This window comes from Lichenostomus cassidix, chromosome 19 (genome assembly GCF_008360975.1).
Source record: "Lichenostomus cassidix isolate B80296 chromosome 19, HeHo_3.0, whole genome shotgun sequence".
Taxonomy (NCBI): Eukaryota; Metazoa; Chordata; class Aves; order Passeriformes; family Meliphagidae; genus Lichenostomus; species Lichenostomus cassidix.
The window spans coordinates 6,016,161-6,041,532 of record NC_139499.1 but is presented as its reverse complement, the minus strand read 5'-3'; the positions used below and the strand labels follow the sequence as shown (position 1 = coordinate 6,041,532).

Below are 25,372 nucleotides of genomic sequence, written 5' to 3'. Positions count from 1 at the left end.
TGGCAGGGGGTGGAACGAGATGGCCTTTGGGGTCCCTTGCAACCCGAACCGTTCTGTGATTCAAGGAGAACCTGATGGTGGCAGGAGGGAGACTTCTTGAGAACCCCAGTCTCTATCTGAAACAAGTAACACCACGCAGCTCACACCTCGTGAGAGAACCTAAAGAAGCGGCTGTAACTTTAAAATGAGTCGATCCAGAAACACCTGAGGGCCCGCCAGGAGACCCACTGCTGGGAGACTGCGGTACCGCTCTGGGAACCCCAGCCTTAAACACCACCGCGCGGCTTACACCTCTTGAGAGAACCTAAAAAAAAAAAAAGAAAATTAAAGCCAGGCGGCTCAGTTTGAAACGTCAGCGCCGACGCGGGGTGGAAAAGCCCCCCGTGCGGGAGGCGCGCGGCGCGAGGGAGCGGAGGGCGGGAAGAGCCGAGCCGCCCCGCCCCGCGCGGCGCGGAGGTGACGCAGCCGTTGCCGCAGAGACGAACCGCCCCGGCCCCCCCGCCGGCCCGGCCCCCCCGTCCCGGTGCGGCGCGGCTCGGCTCGGCTCGGCTCGGTGCATCCCGCGGAGCGGCCCCGCGACGCGCCTCCTCTCAGCTTCAGCGGCGCTGGCCCCGGCGGGAGGCGCGCGGCGGCGCCGCCATGGTGCTCATCAAGGAATAGTGAGTGCGGGGAGCTCCCCCACCGCGGCCCCCCTCAGCCCCGCCGGTCACCTCCGTCCGCGCCCGCGGCCTGGCGCGGTGACTGCCGCGGGTGGGCGGCCCGGCCTTGCCCCGCACTGCGGCCGCGGGGAGGGAGAGAGGGAGCGGGGAGCGCCGTGAGGGCCGCGGCGGCGGTGGGGGCGGCGGTGAAGGTCACGGCGGGGCGGGGGCCGCGGCTGGCGGCGGGCAGCGGGTCCGCTCGGCCCCTCTGCAGCTCCGCGGGGCCCGGCCGCTGCCCCACGGCCTCGGCGGGCGGCTGGCCCCGCAGCGGTGTGCGGGGTGGGTGTTGCCGGTGCCCGAGGGCCGAGCCGGGAGCCGGCTCAGCGCCGGGGGTTTCTGTGGGAGCTCTGAGGGATGCAGGGGCATCTTGCTCGTTGTAACGGAGCCAAGTGTCAAGGCTGGTTTTGCTCCCCTCCCGCCTTTGGCTGTGTGTGATCTCCAACGAGAGACTCCCAGGAATGTCAGAAATAAGGCAGCTGTGAGATATGTTTGTGGTTGGAAGCCTCACCTTGGAGTTCTTCGCCGAGCCTGAGGCTGCTGCGGCTGTGCTGCCCGTGGTGGGGATGAAGGGGTGGAAGGCTGGCTGAACGTGCGGGTGTGTAACTATTAGTCACAGCCCTTGGTTCGGAGCTTTGTGCTTGCTAGCGTGCAGTACACTCTCGGACCGGTGCACTTTGGCTGGGTGTCTTCTCTGCACGTAGTTCTTTCCTGAATTCTTAAGGTTAACTCAAGTGCATTCTTTAGTTAAGTGCATTCCCCTCGTTTTAAACTTCTTTTGAGTGATGGAAGAGGCTTCCTGTTTGTTTTTGCCTTCTCCCCTTATAAAAGATAGCTGTGATCCTAGGGATAAAGTGGGTTTTCAGGTCTTCTCTTAGGCACATTTACCTACATGACTGTGTCCTCCTTACAGGAATTACTTTGCAAGATTATGGACCATGGCGTGGATTTAAATATTAAAACTATGTTGAGGGTTGTACTGATCCCTGTAGTGGTCTTTAAACTTGATTAACTTTTTTTTCCCCCCAATCCTTAAACCCCTGCTATTTTTATCCAAACAGCAGGAATGTAGAATTCAAGAGCAGCAGGAGAGCTGCTCTTTGTAACACAGAGACACCATTACCTTATGTAGTGTTAAACTGGATGGCAGGCTGGGCTAAATCCTTAGTTTCAGGTCCATGAAAAGATAATTAACTCATTCTATAACATCGATTTTGTTGATAGTTTCCTATGAATTTACTACCATCCTTCTTGCAGCACCTTGACTGGGTTATTTCTAATCACATTCATGTACCTTTTTCATGCTTCTGCTCACAGTACCTTGCCTTGTACCACAGCAAAGCTCATTGTCAGTGAGCTGTGCTGTAAAGGTGGGAATACGTGCACTTTGAATTTTCAGATTTCTGACAGTATGAACAGTTCATTTTCATGACTATCACTTCCAAAAGTCGTTTTACTCAACATTATTTACTTCACCATGTCAGCATGTCTATTTCACACTGCCTGTTACACAAACAAGGTGTGAAGTGTAAATATTAAAGAGTAAAGGTTAAAAGACCAGAATTGCTACATTGGTTTCCTTTTACAAGTTTCCATTTGTATTCTCAGAAGGGTCACTAAACCTTTTTAGTGTTGTCATTACCCTGCTTCTTTTGTCCCCTTTGTTTTGTCCTTACTAAGACTTACGTGGCTCTAAGGACAGTCAAGGTTGCTATTAGACTTTCCAAATGAACATTTATTTTTGCCTTTCTGAAATTCCCAGCCCCTTCTTAACAGTTGCACAATCTGAATTGTGTCACTGTATTGGCAAGATTTAAATATTTTTGGTGTTTTATGGTGAAATTGCCCATTTGACATCCTGTTTGAGATGCTTTTTGATGAAACCTCATGTTCCAGGAAGCAGTTGTTTAAGGCATATGGAAACCACTTGTTTTGGTGTGAGCTGGCTGTTTGAAATGCTTTGCTATTACTGTTTTGCTGTTATTTATGTTAGTTCTGGTTGCATGCAGGTACCTTGCAGCCTTCCTGCTGCAGATTGTAAAAATATGAGTGATCTGGAACTTCATATCTGAGGAGATTATTCTTCCCTCTCTGTGACCCTTTGTCACACCCTCCCTCGTAAATCAGATGGGTTTTATTATGTGCTCCATAAGTATTTTAGGAGATAGTACAGAAATAGAGCCATATAACAAAAACCTGATGTCACATTTTATTATCAGACAAGTCTGTATCATCGTTTCTGTACAGCTTCTTCTCCTGGTGGTTATGCAGTGATGACTTTAACGTTTTCATTTGATGTCCTGTCAGACTTTCAGAGTTATCTTGCATTTCTATCCATCCGTGCTGCAGATAAGCTGCATGGATTTCATTCATTTGTTTGTGGTTTTTTTGGTGTCATGGTTTGTAAATGCTGGCTGGAATCTTGCTTGCTGTCCTTATTTTGATTTAAACTGCCTCAGAAGACCTTGAGGAGAATCAGAGTGTGGAGACTCACTTCCCTTTCCTGTAAAGTGACGATAATGACACTGACCTTCTCTGCAGCTGTACTTCCCTTCGCTGTCATTTGAGGCAGATTTTAATCTAAAAGGGATCTTAAATGTTCCTCACCACTTTCAGGCCAACCATAGCACATAATTTCTCATAAGTTGAGTGAGTTCTGTCATAAAGTTAGAAATCTTTGTTCCTGTTGCTGCTCCTGCACAGCTTTTCCTCAAGATCCTCTTGAATAGTGTTCCCTCCTCCTGTTTTATCACTTGACTACTTTTAAGTGTTTTTCACCTTCATGTTCTTGGTTTGCTGGGCTGAATGAATTCTAAACTATTGATCTTGTTTGTGTTTCTGTTTCTTCGTTGATGAACATTGAACTCTAAGATAATGGTCAGATTTAGTGCCTTCCAATTTCCTAAATGGAATTTCATTCACTTATGTCAATGTTTTACACCAGGTTTTCTAAAGAAAAATGTTTTAACTCTGTTTTAGAGAAATTGTTTCTTCCCTGTTTATTGGTCTTTCACCTTCACTTATCATCCAGTCCCTCTTGTAATTCTTACTGCAGTTTTATCCAGTTAACTAACCCAACACCATGCTACATGGCAAGGTCTGCCTGTGAAAATCCATTTCCTTTTAGTTTGTCCTCCCTTATACCACCCTGCTGGTGGTGGTCCTCTTCCATCTTGCCTTTCAGCAGGTGTTTTGAGGAAACAATGTGTAACAGTGAGTAACCCAATTGTAGTTAAGTGTATCCTACCAGTAAGTGGCACACAGACTTCCATGAATTGATCAAATCCCAGTGAAAAATTGCTTATACTTCCTATGTTTGGTGAGGAATGCCATGACATCAGTGGAGATGATGTAAAGAAGCACACGTGATTTGGTCTAAAATTTGTTGCCTAATGACTGTTCTGTTGTAAAACACTGTTCCTTCTCCATTCACTTGTTTTACACCATTCATGATCTCTAAAGCTCTTCCGTACCTGAGCCAAGCTGGTTTTTCTCCCAGGCTGAAAGTTTTAACTGCTTTCTTCTCACACAGAAGCTTTTCCCCATCTCCAGTTATCTTTTTTAACTTTTTCACTTATTCTGTATCCTCTTTGAGATAAGGTGACCAGGACTGTGTGCAATATTCAAGGTATTGATACACAAGAGATTAAAGTGACATAGTTGTCTCTTTTTGTGTGTGTGTCTGTGTGTGCCATTCCAGTTTCTAATGTTTGGTTTACTTTTGAACTGCCACTGAGCTGTTGTTCCCTGCTGCTTTTCCATAAAGACACAAGATATTTGTTGACAAGAACTAACTTGGGGGTCATTAACCCCATGTGTTGGGTGAAAATGAGTGCCTGTAGTGCATTATTCTTTTTTCCATTGACACTGAACTTCATTTGCAGCTCTCAATAGCTCTTTCTGCAGTACTTTGCAGTCAGCATAAAGTGTTGCTGTCATAAGTAATCTTGCATAATCTGTAATCTTTTGCCCCTATTGCAGTTTGTTCTTTTGTAAAGTGTAAAAAAAAAAATTCTATTTTCACCACTGCTGCTTTTTAAAAATCTGTTTATTAATACGGATGGTGTCCTAGTTTCTTTGAGACTAATTCCCAAAGAATTGGGAATTCTTCCACCCACAGTAGCCATATCCATTTCCTATCTGTATTTTGCTTTGGTTCCTTGTTCAACATCATCCTTGCTGAAAGCAGAAGTCAAGCACAAATCCAGTTTTGGAGAAGGCCTTAACATGCATGTATTTTTGTCAGCTTTAAATTGATTCTTTTCCAGAAAACCTCAGTGTGACTTCAGGCAGTTTTTGCTGTGTTGTCCAGTCAGTTGATTCTAAGAAGCATTCAGGAAACCACAATATGAAAAAAAGTGACTCATATAAAGCAGTGGCAGCATCTTCCTTTGCAGTGAGCTCTGAGGAAGCCTTTCCTCTCTTCACTGCTGTTTCCTGCTGGTTTGGGACATGTGAGCAAATCGTGCAGTGCCTTGTGGCTATTGCAGATCTCTGCAGGATTGCTGAGGCCCACAGAAACCTCCACAGCAGCTTGATGGGGAGTAAGATGGGGTTGCTGAAAGGATGGAGTGAGAAGGGAACACCACTGTGTTGATGCTGTGTAGATTTGTAGGCCAGGGAGGTATCACCAGTGAGAGTCTATTGAATTACAGGGTTCTAGGAGAGGGTTGCAATTCTGCTCTATCATGTGTTGGTTCTCTTTGAGGTTATTATATAAATAGTCTTTGGCCTGAGGAGTACTGGGTGGATGCTGGAATACTGGGAAGAGAGGAGAGCTGTGCAGCCATTGCTGGGAGGAATGGGGGAATTTTGCAGCTGCAGGGATATTTGCTAACGTTGTGTCTCTGTGTTCCCTTCCAGCCGAGTTATCCTGCCCGTGTCTGTGGAGGAGGTGAGTTCTTTGCTTCTTGCTTCCTTTCTTCAGCATTGTAAATAAACCTGTGATCAAAGCAGGTTCTGTGAACAAAAACTGGGAAATGCAAGCTGTCTTCAGGAACCCCTGGGAGCTGTTACTCATTCACCATCATTTTGACCAAATAATTGTATTAAGTCTGAGGGTACCAATCATCTCTCTTATAAAATACTTTCAGATATGCTGCTTATAAATCTTGACTTGTCAGGCTGTTTTCAAGTGCAGTTTCCTTTTGATTAGTACTATTGTTCTTTTCTTTTTTGTTAACTCGAAGGGGAAGCTTTAGTACAAATTTAAGTCACCCCTTAAATTGTATTTTGCTGGAAGTCTTTTGTTTTAAACTCTCAGGCAAAGGTCAAGAATTTCTTCTGACTTAGGAGGCTGATGTAGCAAAAGGACTCTAAGACCTTTCCTCTTTAGCTCTTGCATACAGAAAACTTTATTTTTGTTTAGATAAAGCTTGAATTTAGAGAAGAAATGTAGTTTCTATTGAATAGGGTGATTTTGATCACCTAACCAACCATGGAATAGCTGTGCAGACTCTGTGGCTGTTTCCCTTCTGCTTCCTCTGAGTTGCAGCTTGCCTTTCCTTCCTCCCTCCTGCACTGAGCACCAATCTCACAGAGAATCTGACTATGTAAATGTTTTGAATTTTTTAACCTTCATACTAACAAGGTAGAAATTGAAATGACTGAGTCTCTAGCACTTGCATAGTAGATTCCTTCTTTTGGATGTGTTTATTTTCCTTGTGATCCTTGGCTGTAAGCCTTGGGTTTGTGAACTCTGATCAAGGCCTTGTTCAAACTCTTAGGGAGAGCTGTGATAACAGCACTCTTGTTCATTTTTCTTTCCTCTGAATTTAGCAGCTACTGTGGCGTAGACAGGGGTGGGCTGCCTCATGGCAGCACTTTTTAAAGCACATCCCTTTTATAACTCTCACTCTTTTGACAGAACACAGTTTAGAACTTCATGTATTGCATTCCTGCAGCCATGAGACAGGCTAGTAAAACAAAAGCAGTGTCTAGGCTGAATTTCTTATTCCTGTGGCTCAGTCTGCTGTGACAGGCATCAGATGCTGACAGAAAGCCTAGACCTCTGATCAGAGAGTGGTTTTAGATCTGTGTTCTGTGTTAGTGCAAGAACAAGGCTGTTATGCCAGACATTCTGTCTGTTGCTTGCTCCCTACCTGAACTTCTGTGCTTTTTACATTAATCTGTCTCAAGCAGCTTTAACAGAAGTCACACTGAAGCATTAGTGTAGGGAAGTTTGGATCTTTTATTGTGCCTGAGTGCCACTTACATGAGCAAGTCCTTGACAAAGGAAGGAGTAACATGATAAGCTTTATCAAGTAAGCAAAGGATGCAAAACTTGCAGGTTGGAGAAAGCTGTGGGTAAATGGCAAGTTACTTGAGCTCAATGGGCAGAATGGACCTTACTGAATAACAGGAACCCTGCCTTGTAGTGATATGGCTTCTTGATATTGAGCTGTGTAAATAGAAAGTCAAAGCATCTGTGTACAGATTGTTTCTTTGAAGGGGTTAGACTGGATGGAACCCAACACAGGGTTTTCCTAAGTTCTCTGATACTGGGATTAGCCTTCATCCAGTTAAAGTGAGTCCCTCTCTGTGCTCTTGTCCCTCCCTGACTGTGCAGTGCCAGCCTTGTTTGAGCCTTGTGTGGAAATGCCTGTGTGGAAAACTGAGGGCTTGGGTGGCAGGTAAACCTGTCAATCTCTAGCAAGCTCCTTGTTGGAGGATGCCCTGGGGTTATCTGTTCCAGGATGTGTATTGCTCTACTCTGGGTCCAATGCTTGGCTTGTTTCCCAACTGAATTTCTCCCCACACTTGCACATTGTCACCCTATCTTCTGAGTGATGTCCTTTTCAAGGTCTGGTGTTTTTCCTGTGTTAAGCCAGATTTCAGGAGCTAGTTCCCTGAGCAGAAAGGGTTCTAAAGTTCACTTAGCTTTGCCTGTGTACTTGGGTGTGCTTGAGAAGAAAGGTAATTTCCAGTATTGAGTCAGAGGATGACTACTGCTCTGTTTATTGCTTCATCCCCCTTCCCTATGGAAAGATGCTGACACATCTGTGCATCACTTGGTCACTGCACTGCTGTTTGTTTTACAAACCAGCTGTTAAACCTTCATTGCTTTCAAGGATTTCCTTGTGCACAGAACTCTTAAATAGGGCTCTGGAGACTTGTTATGACTCTTGACTGTGTAGCTGCTCACGAAGCATCTCTAGCTAACAGGAGGACTTCTGATTTCATTTTTATATGGTTGATTTTTGCTCAAAAGGCTTAAGAGTTCACACTTTCTATGTGCAAATTGTTGGCAAAAGTCTGATGCCAATGGGTAAGATAGGGAAGGAAATTAACCGTAACTTTGAGACATCATAAAAGGGTTGAGGGAGTCTTTGTGTGGTTCTGTGATGTGCCAGGGATTCTGTGCTTGCTCTCCACCCTTAGGAAATGGAGCTTAACCAATAGTATGGAATTCAGGAGAAAATAGTGATCAGGAAGGCATTAGGGAGATGTGACTTAATCAACACAGAGATCAGCGCTGCTTAGTTAGCCAAGATGGGAACCAAACAGTGCAAGAGAAGCCCTGGTGATGACTAAAACCCAAAAGCTGCCATGTAGGAGTTAGACTGTAGCAGTCTGTCCTCTACATGGAAACCCTGCCAAAAAAAATGTGGTCCTGCTCAAGTGCAGGCTGCACTGCTGTGTTGGTTTATCCATTGTCCCACTGCAGGGAGCAAAGGGAATCTCCTTGTTGTGTGTTGGCTTTGCTGCCATTCCCTGACCAGCTTCACGTTGCTCGGTGCCAACTTGGGGAGCGTGGACTCGTGTGGGTGTCTCTGCCAGCTGCCACTGAAATGCTGGTATGGATTAGAGCTGTGTGTACACATTCTGTGCTGCCTCTTTGTTCCTTTCACATGGGAAGGAGCTTGCCAAACGTTTGCAGAGGAATCTTATTAATTGCGTTCAAAGTGGCTTTCGGGAAAACAACTGCTCTGGAAGGTGGTTGTGTTGAGATCAGGCCTTCTGGAGGAAATTTGGTGCAATGAAGATATTCTCTCAGCTGGATAAGAGGTGTTGGGCACAGAGCAAGAGGGATGACTTCTTGCAGAAGAGAAGAAGGTTTTTTTGGAGCTCTCATGTCTGTCTGGAGTCCAGATTCTTAGAGCCAAAATCTGTTTCTCTGTTTACCTTTGCAGGGAGATGATGTGGGATTTGCTCATTGGGACAGTTTCATTTGGACCTTTCCCTCTCTTATCAATGCGATTAAAGGCTCAGAAATAACAGGGAAGTTTAAATAGTGAAGATGTTAAATCACAGGGTTTATCTTCTTAGTGTGTGAACTTTGACCCACGTATTTGAAAGGGAGAAGGAATGAATGAGGCTGTTACTAAGAGGAATTAGTTTGTGCCTCTGGAGACCTGTCCTGGGACTTGCTGCAAAACACTCAAAGCCATTCAGTCCTCCCCTCTAATCCTGTAGTTACCAAACTCATAATAAACTCTGTTCTATGAGTATTTGTGTGGCTCTTCCTCTGCTAAAGCAACTTTGCTTCTAAGGTTTCACAACTCTCATGTTTTGCTTTTCTGGAGGGAGGTGAGTGTTCTGTTTTGTGTGGGTCATATGTAGGGAGTCATAAGGAAAGCAGTGTGGTGTATGAAATATCAGAGACTTGTGTTGCAGCCCAAAATCCAGACTGAAACCCAAGCTGCTCTGACAGTGCAGGAACTGTCCAGCCAAGTGAGGGCTGCTCAGGTAACCTGGGCCAGGACCTTCTGGAGAGATCCAGCAGAGCAGCTGCTCTTAGCTTGAAAATGGTCTGCTTTTTGTTCTGCCCCAAAATTACCCGAGGCCAGGACATCTTGCCTTGTTACTCTGCCTTCCATCTTCTCTCCCAGTAGGAATAAATTTTCCCTTGGCCTTTTTTGGCACCAGATGGTACAAAGTACCAGAGAGCTTTGGGTACTGTTGTTATTTTGGATGCTCTGACAACAAAATTTAACGGCTGTAGAAATCTTCCTTCCTTGCAGAAGATGTTCCAGCCCAGTGAAGTATTTCTGGGTTCTCAGCTCTGAGCAGTATTCCACTTTTCCAGGCTAGGTTTCAGAAGTGCTATTCCTGATTCTGATGCAGAGCCTTATGCTGTGGAAAAGGAAAATAGCCTAAAGAGTGTTGCATTGCTTTGTAATTATGTTATGGAATTTTTTTGGGTTTTAGTGGTTGGTTGTTTTTTGGTTTTTTTTAATCACTGCTCCTCTGGTGCCAAACACGTTGTGGATTACCCTTTCAGATCGCTTCCCTGTACTGTTGCCTTTGGCAACAGTTGCTGTTTTGTTCACTTAAGAGTTGTGAAGACTTTTAACTCCGTTAAGTTAGAACTCTTCCTTTCAACTTAGTGGTTTAGCTTCTTCATCCTCAAACTTTGCTCATCCAACTTTGCCTCAGAGAGACCTGTGTGAATTTTCTTCATTTGATCATGTTCCTTCTGAGCTCTGCATCCCCTCTTTCAGCTCCAAGAGGCAAGAGTGTGTTAGTCTTTACATCTTCTGCAGAGGAGAATGTTCTCTTTTGTTCATTTTCTTGATTTTTCCTCTGCTCTGCTCTGGGAAACATTTTTGAATTCCTCTTATGAAAGACATTGTGTAGTATCAAGTACTTTAAGTAATTTTTGGGAAATAATGCTGCCAAGTGAGTGGGGGTAAGAGACTGAGAAATTATCTTAGGGTAAGAATTTTACTGTATGTTGAAATTCTGTGCTCTCCCTGGTAGTGATTTAAGCTTGTGGCTAAGAGGAAGTGTGATACAGAGCAAAAACAACACAACCCAAACCAAAGATAATAGGAAAAATAATAGGGGGAGCAGTGACAACATAATTACTTGGTCATCTGGGATACTGGCTCAGTAATTTCATTAGGTCAAGTTTTCAGAATGAAAATACCCTCTTCAGGCTTTTTACTCAGTTGTTTGAACTGCACAAGGGGGATGTTCATCTTTGACCCTCAGGGGCTCCTAAGCTGTACATATCTTACAAATTTGTTTCGTGGAGCACTTAAATCAGATGATGCAAGTACCCTTGGTCTCCTGTCTCCCTTCTTAAGTTTTTCACTCCCTCTTACCCTGCATTTTGTAAAAAAGCTTGGTGTGAATTTCTTTGGGACTCTTCTGGATGCAGGACTGGGTGCTTATTGATTCAGGACTGGCAGTGCCTTATTCTTCACCTGAACAATTGGGACACCAGTGTGCCAAAAAGAGTGAAACCCAATGAAATTTGCTACAGCATGCCTGAGGCCATCTGTGTTTTCTCTCTTTCTGGTGTTCCTTTAATCTCTTGTGCTTTCTCCTGATTTTGTGTTGGTTTGGAGTTGATTTAAGGGTTAAAGGTAACCATCTTACTGGCAGTGCTTTCCTCCTAACTACCACTCAAGCTTTTTATCTCAAATGAAATTAAATGAGCTGCTTATCTGCCCATACAAGTGGATGTCCTTTTCTCTGCCCTCTCCCCGGGTAATAAATTTGTCCTTGGCTTCTTCTGGCAGAGTTATTACTTCTGCTAAATTATAGCCATCGTAATAAAATATCTTTAACTTCTCCAGTATCAAGTGGGGCAGCTGTACTCCGTGGCAGAAGCCAGTAAAAATGAAACTGGTGGAGGTGAAGGAGTGGAAGTGCTGGTGAACGAACCCTACGAAAGAGATGGAGAGCGTGGGCAGTACACACACAAGATCTACCACTTACAGAGGTATGGGAGCCATTTCATTCCCAGAGTTGGGCAGGAGGAAACAGAGGAAGATGAAATAGGTTGCAGCAACTGTGAATCAGATTATGGAAAGGCTGAAAGATGCAGGGGTAAGGCAGCGAGCATCACTGGGACACCCACCCACCCCTGTAAATGTGGCTGTTGTCCCAAGAAAATCTGGCTAGGAGCTTTTCAAAGCAAGTCTGATCCTGCCACCAGTGTTTTCATATTTGAATTTGGCTAAAGAGCAAAATACCTCCTAGATTTCAACCTGCTTTCAGCTTCTTATTTTTGTTCCTTCATTGTATCTTTCAATATGTAAAGAAGGTTTATATTAACATGTCCAATTTGGCATTTGTGGCAAACATTGTAATTGGGTTGGGGAGAACCCTACTGATTCCAGGAGTGTGCAAGTCTCTAGTTTCTGCATTCCAAGTGATGTCCTGCCTGTCTCAGAGTGTCTAATCTACAGTTCTCCTTCCATGTAGTCCTTACTAATGCCTTTCTTCCTATTTCCAAATTCTGCAGCAAAGTGCCAACATTTGTGAGAATGCTGGCCCCTGAAGGAGCTCTGAATATACATGAAAAAGCATGGAATGCCTATCCCTACTGCAGAACTGGTGAGTGCCTGAGGAAGGACTGTGGATTCTGCCTTTTTGGTTTCTGGGGACAGGGGGGAAAGGTAGGAGGGGATAAGGAAAGACACAACCAGTAGAGAAGTTGTTTCAGCTCTTAAATCTTGGATTTACCTTCTCTAGGCTCTTTCTGTGGCCAGGAAAAGCAAAATACAGTGTTAAAAGAACTGCCCTTGTCTGATGTGCTGCTATGGAGTGACAGAGGAAAAGGACAGACCAAGAAATAGATGTTAGTCCTGCTAAAGGAACAGATGTGTAACACTAATGAAATAAATACATGAGGGATGATTTTATGTGTCCAAGTGCAGCACAGGAAAAAGAGTGGAAGATGTAAAGGGGAACAGGGCAGATCTCAGCTACTTCTTGCTTAATGCAGTTTGAAGGGAGCACATGTTATTTGGGTGTTTGCTCAGTTGCAGGATCTGAGGTCAGTGAGGGTTGAACAGGGAATGCTGCAGTTGAGGTGAATCTGTCTGGAAAGGCAGGGGTGAGGCTCTGGAAGCTGTGTGAAGTGCTGAAATAATGTCCAACCCATTTTCTACAGGAGTGTTTAGTATTTACTTACTGAAGTTACCAACCATGGTGTTTAACCACTACAGCTTCTCTGGTCTTCACTGCTGTAAACTGAAAATTTGACTTTGCCTCCAAACTTATGGAGTGTTTTTGGCAGCATTTTATGCTGTTTGTATCTCTGAAGGATACATTTTCTGCTAGTTGGTAGTGGTGCAGTTGCTATGGGAACTAGACACTTAAAAATTCCAACTGTTCTTGAAACTCAATATATAAAAAACCTTTTTTTTTGGACAATTTACTTAAGGGAATTTTAAATGAAGTGTTTCAAAAGAAGGAAAAAGCTCTGCAGTGGGAGAGGGTAGTGTTACTTTAGTCTGCGAAATTACATGCAGCAGTCTAGTGCAATGGATATTTCAAATACAAAATTCAGATACTGCCAGAATTTACAGAATAAATTTTTAATGTCTCACATGAGATGTGGAAACAAAGTTGTTTGCAACTTTTCTAATTTTTATGCAGTTTTCTGGCTTCATGTTACTTAAATTAGGTAGTAAATGTCTAGCTTATTTCCATGTTAAGCCCACTGAACTGATTTAAATGCCTGGCTGTATCCTCCTCCTCCTCCTTTCCTTCTCCACCAATTTCTGAAACAAAGGTATGGAGTTACTTGTTTTGTTATTCTTAAGCTGCTTATCCTTCAGTTACACACTGCTAAAATTCTACTTAAGTGGAAAAAAAGGGATACTTAGATCAAGTATAAGACTTCTCAACACAATCAAAGAAATTTCATATTTTGATATGCTAGAAATGATAACAAAGCCAAAAAAACCCTTCAACTATAATAAACAGCAACATAATATGAGATAGAAAGTGCTTTGTTGTGGGGGTTGGAGCAGAAGGCAGTTTTGATGCGGAGGCTGATAAATCTGTTTAGAGAATCTGCCAGCCTGACGTGGAGCTAGAAAAGCTTGGAAAAGTTAGTGGAACCTTCCCTTGCTGGGACTGGGCAGCAGGGGAGAACCCAGGGATTTGAGAACCCGTGGATTTGAGAACCCATGGATGTGCTCTAGGGCTGCCTTGGGTATTCCCATTTTCCTTTGGCTGCACTTGGGTGTTTTGGTCAGACATGAGAAGACATGGAGACTGTGGTGTGACTCTTTGGGCAGCAGAACATGCTGTGCTGGCTCAGAGCAGCCAGGCTTTCAGCCCTGTCACTAGAATCTGAAATTTAAAAACCAGGGACACAGTAGGAACTAACCCAAAGTGGAAGAGTTGCTGGTGCTTCTGCCTGTGCCTTCCTGACTGAGGTAGTGTTGCTGAGCTCTCCCTGGAGCACAGCTTGTTTAGAGCCTTCTAAAGTGGAATAAAGCAGTGCTTTTACTTAGTTGTGCCTCATGGTATTTTTTTTTTAATGATATGAGATCGTCCTTATATTTCCCTGTATCTCCTCTGGAAAGTTCAATTAATATGCACATTATGAGCCATTATCAAAGTAATACCGTAGACTGAGGGGATTTAAATGCCTAGCTTATAACTTTCTGCAGTTCTGCACACTTGTTTGTGCTGTAATATGTTGTTTTTATGTACTTTGAATGGAAGCCTTGCTTAGCTCCTTTGAGAGTATAAACTGTGGGGTTGTTGTTAGATGGGTTCACAACTTGTGCAGTAAAAATGAAGTGAGGATTGTCTAATAGTTGTACCTGTGGGCTGGTGCCATGGGGAACAGCGTTCTCCTCTGCAGTCTGACTTAAATATTAATGTTGCTTAAATGTTTCTCGGAAAGCAATTTGATGTGTGTTCCACTCTGAGTGTAACCATGGCCTGTGGCCAAATGTCAAGAAGCTGACAAGTTCTAACTGCAGCTGAAACGTGTGGGAGTTGCTGCTGTAATGCCTCGAGAAGCAGGTCCTAATTTGCAGCAAGCTGAGCACTGAAGTTTGAGTGGACATTTCTGAGGAGATTAATTTGTTTGCTTTACAAATGAGGAGTCTTCCCCACAGGGAAGAAGTTAAGGAGGTGAAGGAACCTGTTTTGAGGCAGCTGCATAGTCACAGCACACAGTCATGGCAAAGTGGGAAGGCCCTGGTTCATAATTATTGCTGGTTTATTCAGTATTTTGTTGGGACTAGCAGGACAAAAAGCCCCACTTCCTTCTTGCAGAAGTAATGAAATGTTCTTTGAGATGAAGTTCAGCCTTTGAAAAATTAGCCTCATCTCTGCCTTCCTGTTCTCTCCCTCCAGCCCAACATGTCAGTCTAAATAATTGGCTTTCTGTAAAATTGCTTTGAAAAGCAATTTTCACATGCTAGGGGTTTAGAGCAGTCCAAGCCCAGCAGTTGGTAATTAAGGCAGCTGGATGTGCATGATAGGTGATTTGGGATGGTGTCTGTCTGCAGGATGCTGGGTTGGAAACTCCCAAATTGTAATAATACATTTAAAACCAAATTGCTCCTTAATCAAGCCCCAGAGTAGTTCAACTCCAATTTCAGACTTCCTTCTGCTTGAGCAGAATTGCTCAGGTAGGCTCAGGTAGAGCAGATGCTGACTGTTACAGGATCTTGAATTGCTTTTCTGTGTTGAATAATTGAGCCTCACTGTCCAGGGAGTTCAATTACCACGAGCAGCAGAGGGTCTGGTTACTCTGGGCAGGTCTGCAGTGGCCTGAAATCCAGCATGGGTTTCCTTTGGAACTATGGAGAGGCTCCTTATCTGCAAGCTGAGAAAGGATTGGTAAAATGCTGTCAGCTGCACATACTTATTCCATCTTCTCATCCAGCTGGCTGCAGGCCAGGGAGCACAAGTGGCAGTACATAATTAATTGCTGCTCCTCTGGGTTTCTCCGAGTCTGAGAATTTCCAGGGGAGAAGTGGGTGAAGTTACCTGGGTTTTATCAACTTCCATGTCTTTTCCCTGGGTGCCAGCAGTGCCCTGGGAAGCTGGAGCTGTCCCTGTTTGACTGAGTGGGAGGAGGGCAATGGTTGCTGTGCAGTCTTTTTTCACTAAAGTACTGTGTCTCTTTCTTTTCATATGTTGATTTCTTGGACCAGTTATTACAGTAAGTATTGCTTTTACTGATCATCTATGGAATAATGTCTGAAAGGAAGTGTTCTTCTGGATATAAGAAGCTCCTTAACCTGAGCTAAAGGCACTTCAGCTTTTATCATTGTAAGATCACAGAGATAAACCCTTCTTACCAACTGTGGTGTATCCACAGATATTTTGTGACCATGGACAGAGATCTGTCTGTGCTGCAGCAATGGGAATGAACCACTGCCTGGGGAAACTGAGTAAAAGCCAGCTAGCTCCTGCATGCTGTCCCTTTGAGTAATCTCTCTTCTGAATTTGATATTTCCTTTTGACATGCCGAGTGTTTCACTGGCTTGTGCTTTTGTTTCTGCTCCCCTGAGGGAGGATAGGGTTACCTCTGGGAGTCCTTTGCTGCTCACAGTAATAGTGAGAAATGGAAAGTTTTTTGCTTACTTGGCAGAACTGTGCTTGTTGGCCCTTCCCAGTGTCAAAAGCTCTCAGCACATCAGTTTAATATTGTTATTAATTTGAAGAGTTGCATCAAAATATGTACTCAGTGCTAGATCAATAATCTCTTTGAAAAGACAGTTTCTGCTGAGCTAACTTATGTTACCCCTTCTAAACTCTAAATAGAGTGGCAGATATTGTCCTTTCAAGACAAAGCTGTTTATAAACTGCAAATGTTTCACTAAAACAATAGAACTTGTGGGGGTTTTTTTGTGAACAGCTTGTGGTTTATTTAATCTTAAGTAATTAATGATCAATCAATTTTGCTGAAAGCAACGATCTATTTACAAATAATTCTGAAATTCTCTAAGTCAGACCCTAGTCAAATGGACAGTTCATTCTTTGAATTATTCAGTTCTTTGAGTTGACTCTCTTAAAGCTTATTTGTGTAATAAGAAGACAAATTATATATCCTAAGAATAACAAGAAGCTTTATTTTGATGACAGAATGAGTATATGAAGGATGACTTTCTGATCAAAATTGAAACCTGGCATAAATCAGATCTTGGAACACAAGAGAATGTAAGTACTTGTGTCATGTGTTTTACTCATCTCTTTAATGTCACAGTGCAGCTTTCTGTGCTGGATTAGAGAAGTTCTGTGTGGAACTGTATTCACTGTTTTCCTGCATTTCAAATGTTTGCCTCACTACCAGGGCAGAGACTCCCTTCTGTTGGCTTCTCACATAAACTGAATAAAATTGACCCCCAAGCACTTGTTCTGTATGTGCACCTTTGCTTCTTCAGAAACTCTCCCATTTTGTGTTTATCCCCCTGTAGGTGGAAAGGGGAGCACTGGGTGTCTGCATTTCCATCTGGCTTTATATTTTCATAGAATGGGAGTGTTGTGTCACTGAACCAACTCCTTGAGTCTCATTGTTTCCCTGCAGGTCCATAAACTGGAGCCAGAGGTATGGAAGAGTGTAGAAGCCATTTATATAGACATTGCTGATCGGAGCCAAGTCCTCCCCAAGGTATGGTAGGTGGGTAGCAGCTCCCTGGTGGGGGAGGCCTTGTGCTAAAAGAGGGGATCATGGATAAACTGTGTTTCCAGGGTGATCACAGGCAGCAGGACAAATGAGAGGATGGAAAGAGTAAGAAATGTGTCCCTTAAAACTGCTCATGCAAGCTAGAGGAAGAGCTCTCTTAAAAACTATAGTTAAAAACTGTGTCAACACTCCCTGTAAAAAGTGTTGCCTGTGCATGTAGCACTGTATTTCTACAGCAGTGCAGCTGACTGAAGGGCTTGAATAGCAGGAAATGGCACTCCCCTTTCCATACAGGATCTCTCTTAAACTTCCCCCTTTTTGAAACTGACCCATGGCTTCACAAGTGTATCTGGAAATAATGTAGCTCACACTCAGTTCTAAGAATCACCACAGCTACTGTGAGAAAGAAGGAGGTGTTTCTGTACTGTACTGGGGGAAAAAAATCAAATGTGTAAAAATGGAATGTTGGTTGAGTTTCCTGACTTTCAAACAGTGTTTGATACCATTTTCATGGAGATACTGTGAGCTTGACTGTACTTTTCTTCCAGTGAGCAGCATGTGAGCATCACAATATCAGTGTGCTGTGAAAGATCCTGGATAGAACAGCTCCAGAGCAGAGCTGCTTTCTGCAGCAGCAGTGTTTAGCTCCCAAAGTACAAGTGGTTACAGGAAATTTATCCTGAGGGGTTACAGACCTTCTGATAACCTTACAAAGGTCCTATCAGTTTGTTAGCACTTCTTCACATAGGTCTAGGACACAGCAAGGGGGGAAAATGTTTCCTTGAAGAGGGCCTGACCTAATGTTGAGGTCTGAAAGCAGCAGCTCTAGAGAAGGCAGTTAGTCTTTGCCCAAAATAAATCCTTTGTGAGAGAGAACAGCTGGCTAACAGTAGAATAATTTGGATTTAATCTTTGTGTCTGTCCAATAGGATTACAAGGCAGAAGAAGATCCAGCAAGATTTAAATCTGTCAAGACTGGCCGTGGGCCGCTGGGTCCCAACTGGAAGGTTTGTGTTGTTGAGTTCAGGAACTGTATCAGCTTACATGACTGGAGGACAGATACTGAGGCTTGGAGCCAAAGATATATCTGTAAAATGCTGGAATCATTTCTGTGGAAGGAAATGCAGAACTCAGCACTGAATCTGTTCTGATTTTAGAAGAAATGAAAGAGTTTGGTACAAAGAGAATGAGTTCCAGGACATCTCCAGAGCTTTCTGGTGTTCAGCCCAAGGGTTCACCCAAGAGATTTGAAGGATGAAATAGCTGAGTAATGGCCAGCAGTGTTTAGCCTTTCACTGAAATCCTTGGAATCTGAAGACAATAGACATGCAGCTATGACACCAGTCTTTGCAAGGGACCTGAGTGGGATTTGGGGAGCTATGGGTGTGCAAGTCTGATTTCTAGCAAACAAACTGGGCAGAAGCTGAGGTTGGTATGATTCACTTGGGAAGAGTGGTTATGGCTCCTGTAATAGGAAATAGGAAACCTTATGGAGTTTTCTTTAAGGCTTAATAATCATTACTCAGATGATATAATCTAATTCCAAAATGTTTTAGATAGGGACTTTGTCAAGAGACTTTTAAGGAAATGAAGTAGCAGTGATATAACAGTGAAGATACTGAAAGACATAATTTTAATGGAAGAAAAAGTGGACAACAGAGGAGAGGAAGGAATAGTCCATTCTCAAAATGGAGCGAAAGCCACCTGTGAAGGAAACCAGGGTCTGTTTTCATCATGCTCTTCTATACCCTGGAGAAAAGGGTGAGCAAAGGTGTGACAAAACTTGTCAACAAAAGATAAGAAAAGTGTAAGGATGCAGGAGGTTTGTGGGGAATTGTGGGAAGACTAGCTAAGACTGAAGGAGCAGCTTCCCTGGAGACATTTGGCCAGAGATTTAATATGAATATCTTTGTGTCTTTGCAGAAGGACCTGGGGAAGCAGTCAGATTGTCCATACATGTGTGCTTACAAGCTGGTAACAGTCAAGTTCAAGTGGTGGGGTCTGCAAAATAAAGTTGAGAACTTTATACAGAAGGTAAGTTCTTTGATGAGATGTGGAAATGGGGCACGTTTCATCAGCCTCTGCCTGAAATTCTGAAGTCAGTTAAAGTTGGGTTCAACTTGCTGCTAATCCAAGGTCAGGACTGGCTGATTGTTCTGTGAATTGGCTATTGAACGTTTTCACTCTAATGTGTGAAGGTAAATTGGCTGATTTGTGTTGTTTAATAGATCAGCATTGCAGTCACTTGGTAGTTGATTTGTGGATGATGAGATGATGCATTTATACTGGAATTACACTGCTTAGGGGCAAAACATTTTTGTGGGGAGATACTACAGCTCCAGCTATTTGATCCTGATCAGCTGACAATCTTTCTGGCAAGTCTTAGAGCTCCAGTCATGTTTTCCTCTCCCAGCCTGCTGCTTGAAAAACCTGCTTTAAAAAATAAGCAGATGGTGGGAAACGTCATTCACTTAAAACATAATTAGTATCTTGAGAAGAGCTTTTTTGTGGCAGAGTCCATAACCCATGAACTGCAGCAGGATGCTACACCTGGGGATGGATGTGTGTGGTTTTCAAGGCAATGTTCATCAAAATCCCATGCCTTCAGATCACAGAGACTTCTCAGTGGTTAATATTGATAAACCACAATGCTGCTTCTGCAAAAACAATTCTCTGGTGATACAATCTAAAGGCAACTCCAAGGGGGAGTGACCATGGTGCTGCAGGATTTCAAATACCTCTAACAAAAGCCTTGAATAAAGCAGTGCCTTCAATGCCTTTCTTTTTGAGAGCATCTACAGGTTTTGCATCAAAGTATTCAAACTGCTTTTGAGGAGAGCAGGTTATCAGATATGAAACCATAATTGGTAAAGCTGAAATGCCCTTCCTTAATGAGGTCTTTCCAAGAGGCATTGTGTATCTCTAATATAATGATTTTGCCTAGCTTATCTCTTACAAAGTGGAAATAAATTGCTCCAAAGCTGAAGTAGCTTGTGCACATTAGTTACCTCTGCTGAAAGGTTTTTCAGCTGTGAAAAACAAGTTGAGGCATTTTTTTAGGTCACTGCAAAAGAAAATGAAAAACAAGATAGGTGTGTGTCAGCCCTTTACACTTCCTAACTTCTAATTTTTAGCAAGTTAAGGATTATTTTAAAAATACCTGTTTCTCCTTTTTTTCTGCACCTTCAGGCCAACTTTCATGCTCTAAGTAAACCCAACTTGGAGCACTTTATTCAGTCAGAACAATACTGTCAAATCAAAGGAAGTTCACTTATTCTTTCAGTGCAGTGTGCAGACTGCTGTCTAGGTTTTGGGGGGGGGAAAATGCATTTCTCTGGGGATTCAAGGCTCCAGATTAGATATTCTGATAAAAGAATAAAAATTAGCTATCTCCAGTTTCCAATTGTGGCAGCTAGATGGAAAGGTGGGCGAGGGAGCTGATTTTTCAGCGTACGCATCTCTGAAAATTATTACAATCCTGTGAGCTCCATGGTAATTGCCCTGTGACTAAGCTGGTTTGTGTTTTATTCCTCTTTTTGCAGCAAGAAAAGCGTCTCTTCACAAACTTCCACCGGCAGCTCTTCTGCTGGCTTGATAAGTGGGTTGATCTGACTATGGAGGACATCCGTAGGATGGAGGAGGAGACCAAGAGACAGCTGGATGAGGTCAGTGGGAAAGCAGGGCAGGTGTGGGATGTGTGAGAAACTGCTTCTCTCCAGCACAGCAGAGAGGAAAGGCTGCTGCATTGTCAGGGCAGAGTGTGGATTGTGCTCCTGCTATTTGGGTCATGCTGTGTGTGCTTTGAATGATTTGCCATGAGTCCATCATGCTGGCATCTCCTCCTAATCGTTATGGAATTCTCCTTCTGTTTGTTGTTGAGCCAGTAAATGTATTGAACCACAGGTAATGAGGGGCTGAGTGGCAATGATTCATTTACTGCCTCAGTTTCTTCTGTTTGCTTTAACCCAGAGTTGAGTGGTCGATTTTGTCCTCATTAGTTGCCAGAAACCTGTTGAGTAAAAGGTTTTTTTAGCTCTAAGTACCATAAGCAGGTGGTGAGGGTGTGTAACAGGATTCTTACTCTGAGAAACACAAGTTTGGTAATAATGAGAACCTTGTTCTATGGTTTGTGTCCTGCCCTGCACCCTTCCCTCCCTTCATGCCTCAGGATATTTCATTACAGTTTCATGTACACTCTTGCCCTTTGGATAATGGATCCAAATCTGTTGCCAACCCACAGCTTAACCAGAAATGGTGCCTGTGTGTTCATTTCACAAACACTGATTTGAGGTGCTGAGATACAATCAATGTCTTACACACAGGAGGTGTTCCATGCTGATAAATTTTGAGATAACTCATGTGAGAATCAGTACTTGAACACTGTTTCCTCTTTCAGATGAGAGAAAAAGATCCAGTGAAAGGAATGTCGGCTGCAGATGACTAATAAGACTCCTTCCTTGTGCACTGTAGGTATCAAGAGATTTGACAAAACTCTATATTGCTCTATTTAGTTTAAAACCCCCACCATTTGTGTGAGAAATGATCCTGTTCATAGCTTCTGACAGGCAAATCTGTGGTATTGATTGTTTTTATAGTGAACCTGTTTCCCTGACAGGTTGATGAGTGAGTTTTACTGCCTCCTTTCAGAACTATTCTAAAGAAATGTCTGAGTGAAAAGTGTAAGAAAAATGTGTTAGAATATTCTGTAGATTTTACTGCTATTCTTATTTCTGTAATGCATGTGTTACTTTCTATGACTTGCAGAGAAACTTTTGTCAGCCTCAAAAAAAGCAAGTTAGACATGTAAATGCTTAGAATATGGTTGGAAATTGAACATTCCAAGCATATTAATGAGGAATTTATTTTTACATTGCTTTTTAACAATATTTACTAATGGTCCAAGGCTTGCAGTGACATTTGGGCATTGTAGAAGAAGCAGAAATGACAGTTTTAAAGCAATGACAGTTCTAAAGCTTTTGACTTGCTTTCATTTTAATTTGTTGATGTCATCAGTTTGATTTTGGTGAGCTTTTCTTAGACACTGTGCAAAAATGTCCTGTAGTATTAGAGGAGGAAGAAGGCAAGGAGAAAAAGGGATTGTCCCTTTATGTTGGGAAGAACAGGTTATTAAGGCAGTAAAATGCCATCCTAATTATCCTTGGAAGGAATGGGGTGGGGCAGAACCACATCCTCCTGGAGTACTGACTGTTGCCCTCTGTTATCTGCTGGTTGCTTGGTGGTAAATGAGGCACACAAGGTGAGGAAGTGTCTGAAAGGGTATCCTCTATTAGATATATTTTAATTTTTGAATGCAGCATCAACCACTTGATTTTCTTTGCCCATTTCCTCCGGGCTAGTGCTGCAGTGCAACACTGCATTGTCTGCCTGGCGACAGCATGACTCACAATTGCTCTCTGAAGGTTGTCTGACACTTCCCTCCTCACTCTGCTCTTCCAAAGCCATCCTGAAACGTTTCCCTGTTGTCTCTGTGTTTCAGTTTGCAAGACAGTCGTCAGGAAGGCCCAGGGAATCCACACCCTTGACTGACGGACCATCTCTGGATCAAGCCTTTCTCTGTCCAACCGGCAGGCGATTTTAAACCTCCCATAGCTAATTCTAGATGCCCCTAAATATTGTGAGCAAATAGACAGTCTGGTACTAAGCACTCCAATGTTAGCACGTGTGTCCCGAGGAGTTTCCTCCCCGGAGCCGTGTGACTTTAGAGATCGCTGTATTTACGACTCCTCCCTCCTCTTTTTTTCATTGTGTTCAGACCAATTTCCATGTGGCCCTGTTTGATTTCCAAGTGACATTTTTAGCTCAAATAGTCTTGTGATGTGGTGACTTAGAATTTTTTTGTTTTGTTTTTGTTTTTGTTTCTTTGTTTTTCCAAGTGGGATAAACTGCCACCTTTGTTTCTGCCCAGCCCTTCACCGTCCTTTGAATGTCTGTTTGGAGAGGGAAAGTAATCCATATTTAAAAGTGCAAAACTCTTCCACAAAACATTCTGCTCTCACCCTTGCTCCCAGAGGGAGATATTTAATGGCAAGTAATATGAGTACAAAGTGAGGAGCAGCCAGAGAGTTCTTGGTTTGTGATGAGCTGTGATCTGTGGCTTCTGCAGGGCATTGCTTTGTTCTGTCTTAACATACATGAATTAAAGACTGTCCAGAAGCTGCAATCAGCAGCCCCATGCTGGGGGCTTCAGCACTTGCCTGTTTCAATTTTAGGGGTCTCTCTGGCCCACGTAGCTCTGTTGTCCTCCAGCTGTGTGTGTCAGTCTTACAAAATCTTTCTTGACATATGTTGCAACTTCCTGGTTCTTTATTGACTAAGACTTCCCATAAGTTACAAAGCTGAAGTGGTTTTGACTCATAATAACAATGTGATTGTCCCTGGACAAATTGGGATGTTGCAAGGGCTGGTGTACAAGGGAGGTCTTGGCATCTGGTTACATCCAGGTGCCTGGGGCGGCAGTTCTGCTCAGCAATAATATTCTTCCCATTGCAAGACTGACTCAAATATCTCCTTTTGTGCTGTAAAAAAAGCAACTTAAAACCTGCAGTTTTCTAGGATATCTGTTGGTGGTTATAAATCACAAAGGATATTGTTAATATAAAGAGCTCTCATTATTTAATGAACTCAAATACTTACTGTAACTATCCTTATGTTGATATTAGCTTTAGACAATCAACTAAGCAGAACAGAATCAAAAGGAATGCTGCTTTCTTCAATACATATGAGGAAAAAAAAAATCTTACTTCTTTGCTTATCCCTAAGGCCCAATGTTTGATTTTTTTCCCCCCTAGTAGTAATAACTTATTTTCCACTTCTGTATTTGGCAGCTTAACATGAAATCCTGAATGCCAAACAGTCGTGGGTGTATCACTACTTATGAGGAGTCTTTTTAGCATTCTGTAATCCACTGACTCCTCCAGCCCTTCCCACTCCTGTGAGCAGGAGATCCTGGAATGATCCCATGCCATGCTGAACAAGGCTGTGCTGGGATCAGAGCAGTTTTCAGTGCGAGGGAAGATGGGAATGCTCTGGAGGGAGAGGATGGCGTTTGGTTTCTGGGGAAGGGGCAGTTTATCCCTTTATTTTTAGTTTGTTATTTTGCCTTACTCATGTCTAAGTGCAATAAGCTCTGAATTGTACCAGTAACTCTGGCAGGCTCTTCTCAGTGACCTCAGACGGTTCTGTGGGGTTGGGGTGGGGTTTGAGGGGTTTTAGCAATCTCACCAGGCAGAAGTAAAACAAGTTTATTGTAAAATAGGTGATGAAACTAAATTTTAATCTTTGAGGCTATTTGGGACCAGGATGTTTCATGACATGTTGTGTAGCTGTTCCAGAAGTATTCTAGGAGTGTAGGCCCCAGTTAGAGTTCTTTCAGTTGGAAGTATTTTTAACGGAGAATTTAATGCACTGACTTCTGTTCGTGTTCGTTGGTCACGTTTTGAGGGATTCTTACACTTGAGGGCAACCTGAGAATACACATAGCACACTTGTTCTTTCAGTTTGTGTTATCCAAGAGGCTTTCCATCTGATGACACTAATCGCCGTGGAAGCAGATTGTAACATTCCACCATTGCAATCCTTTTTTGATCCTCTGATTTCAGAGTAAGAGCTTTTACACAAAGCTTTCCTGATTAGTGGAAAAACTTGGAGGAGGGGGGGGTGAACTGCAGGAACTTCAGCCTGAATACTCCCCCCCCCCGGCTCTCCCTGCCCTTTGTTTTCTGTCCTTCCAATTTGATCCTAAGTGAAAGCATCCCTCAGCCTTTGGATAGACAAATCCTGTAAAGACCCTTCAGTCTCGACGCTTGGTTCCTGCTAGTGAGCATAGCAAAGATCACGCAGCGTTCCCGTGCCGTATCTTCCATCAGCTTTGGCAAGAACCCCTGGACCTGCCGGCTCCCGGCGGGATCGGCTCCATCCAGAGGGGACAGATGCGCTGGGATCATCACTCCCATCCCTGCCGGCTGGGTTTGGGGGTCCAGGTCAGCCTGGCTCAGCCTGGTGTGCTGCCCGGACTCCCCAAATCCCGCACCCCTCTGGGTTCATCCCGCCGGGCATCCCGCCACGTCCCGCCGGGTCCTTCGTGCTCTTTCCTTTGGCAACACACACTTCGTAGAATGGGTTAGATTATCTCGTCGTTTCTTTCAATGTGAGTTTGTGCCTTTTTTGTCTCCTAAATCTTCCAATACAGGCATATTGGAAACGAAATCTAATAAAATACTAGACAGAGCCTCTCGCCTCTCGCCTCCTTTGTTTTGTGAGGGGGAATCTCGGTGTCGCTGCTGTGGGTCCTCCAGGCCGCAAGGGGGCGCTGTGGCGC

General features: G+C 43.5%; 1 protein-coding gene across 1 annotated transcript; it reads left to right on the top strand.

Annotated features, from left to right (window-relative positions):
• The first annotated feature begins 461 nt into the window (after positions 1 to 461).
• PITPNA (phosphatidylinositol transfer protein alpha) lies at positions 462 to 25,282 on the top strand. The gene is made up of 12 exons (XM_085078204.1): positions 462 to 659; positions 5,559 to 5,589; positions 11,222 to 11,367; positions 11,893 to 11,988; positions 12,251 to 12,254; positions 16,494 to 16,568; positions 16,936 to 17,019; positions 17,964 to 18,041; positions 18,958 to 19,068; positions 20,577 to 20,699; positions 21,431 to 21,500; positions 22,532 to 25,282. Exons 1-11 carry the CDS (start codon positions 640 to 642, stop codon positions 21,476 to 21,478), a joined length of 816 nt encoding a protein of 271 aa, XP_084934330.1. The 5' UTR covers positions 462 to 639; the 3' UTR covers positions 21,479 to 21,500; positions 22,532 to 25,282.
• Positions 25,283 to 25,372: the final 90 nt, after the last annotated feature.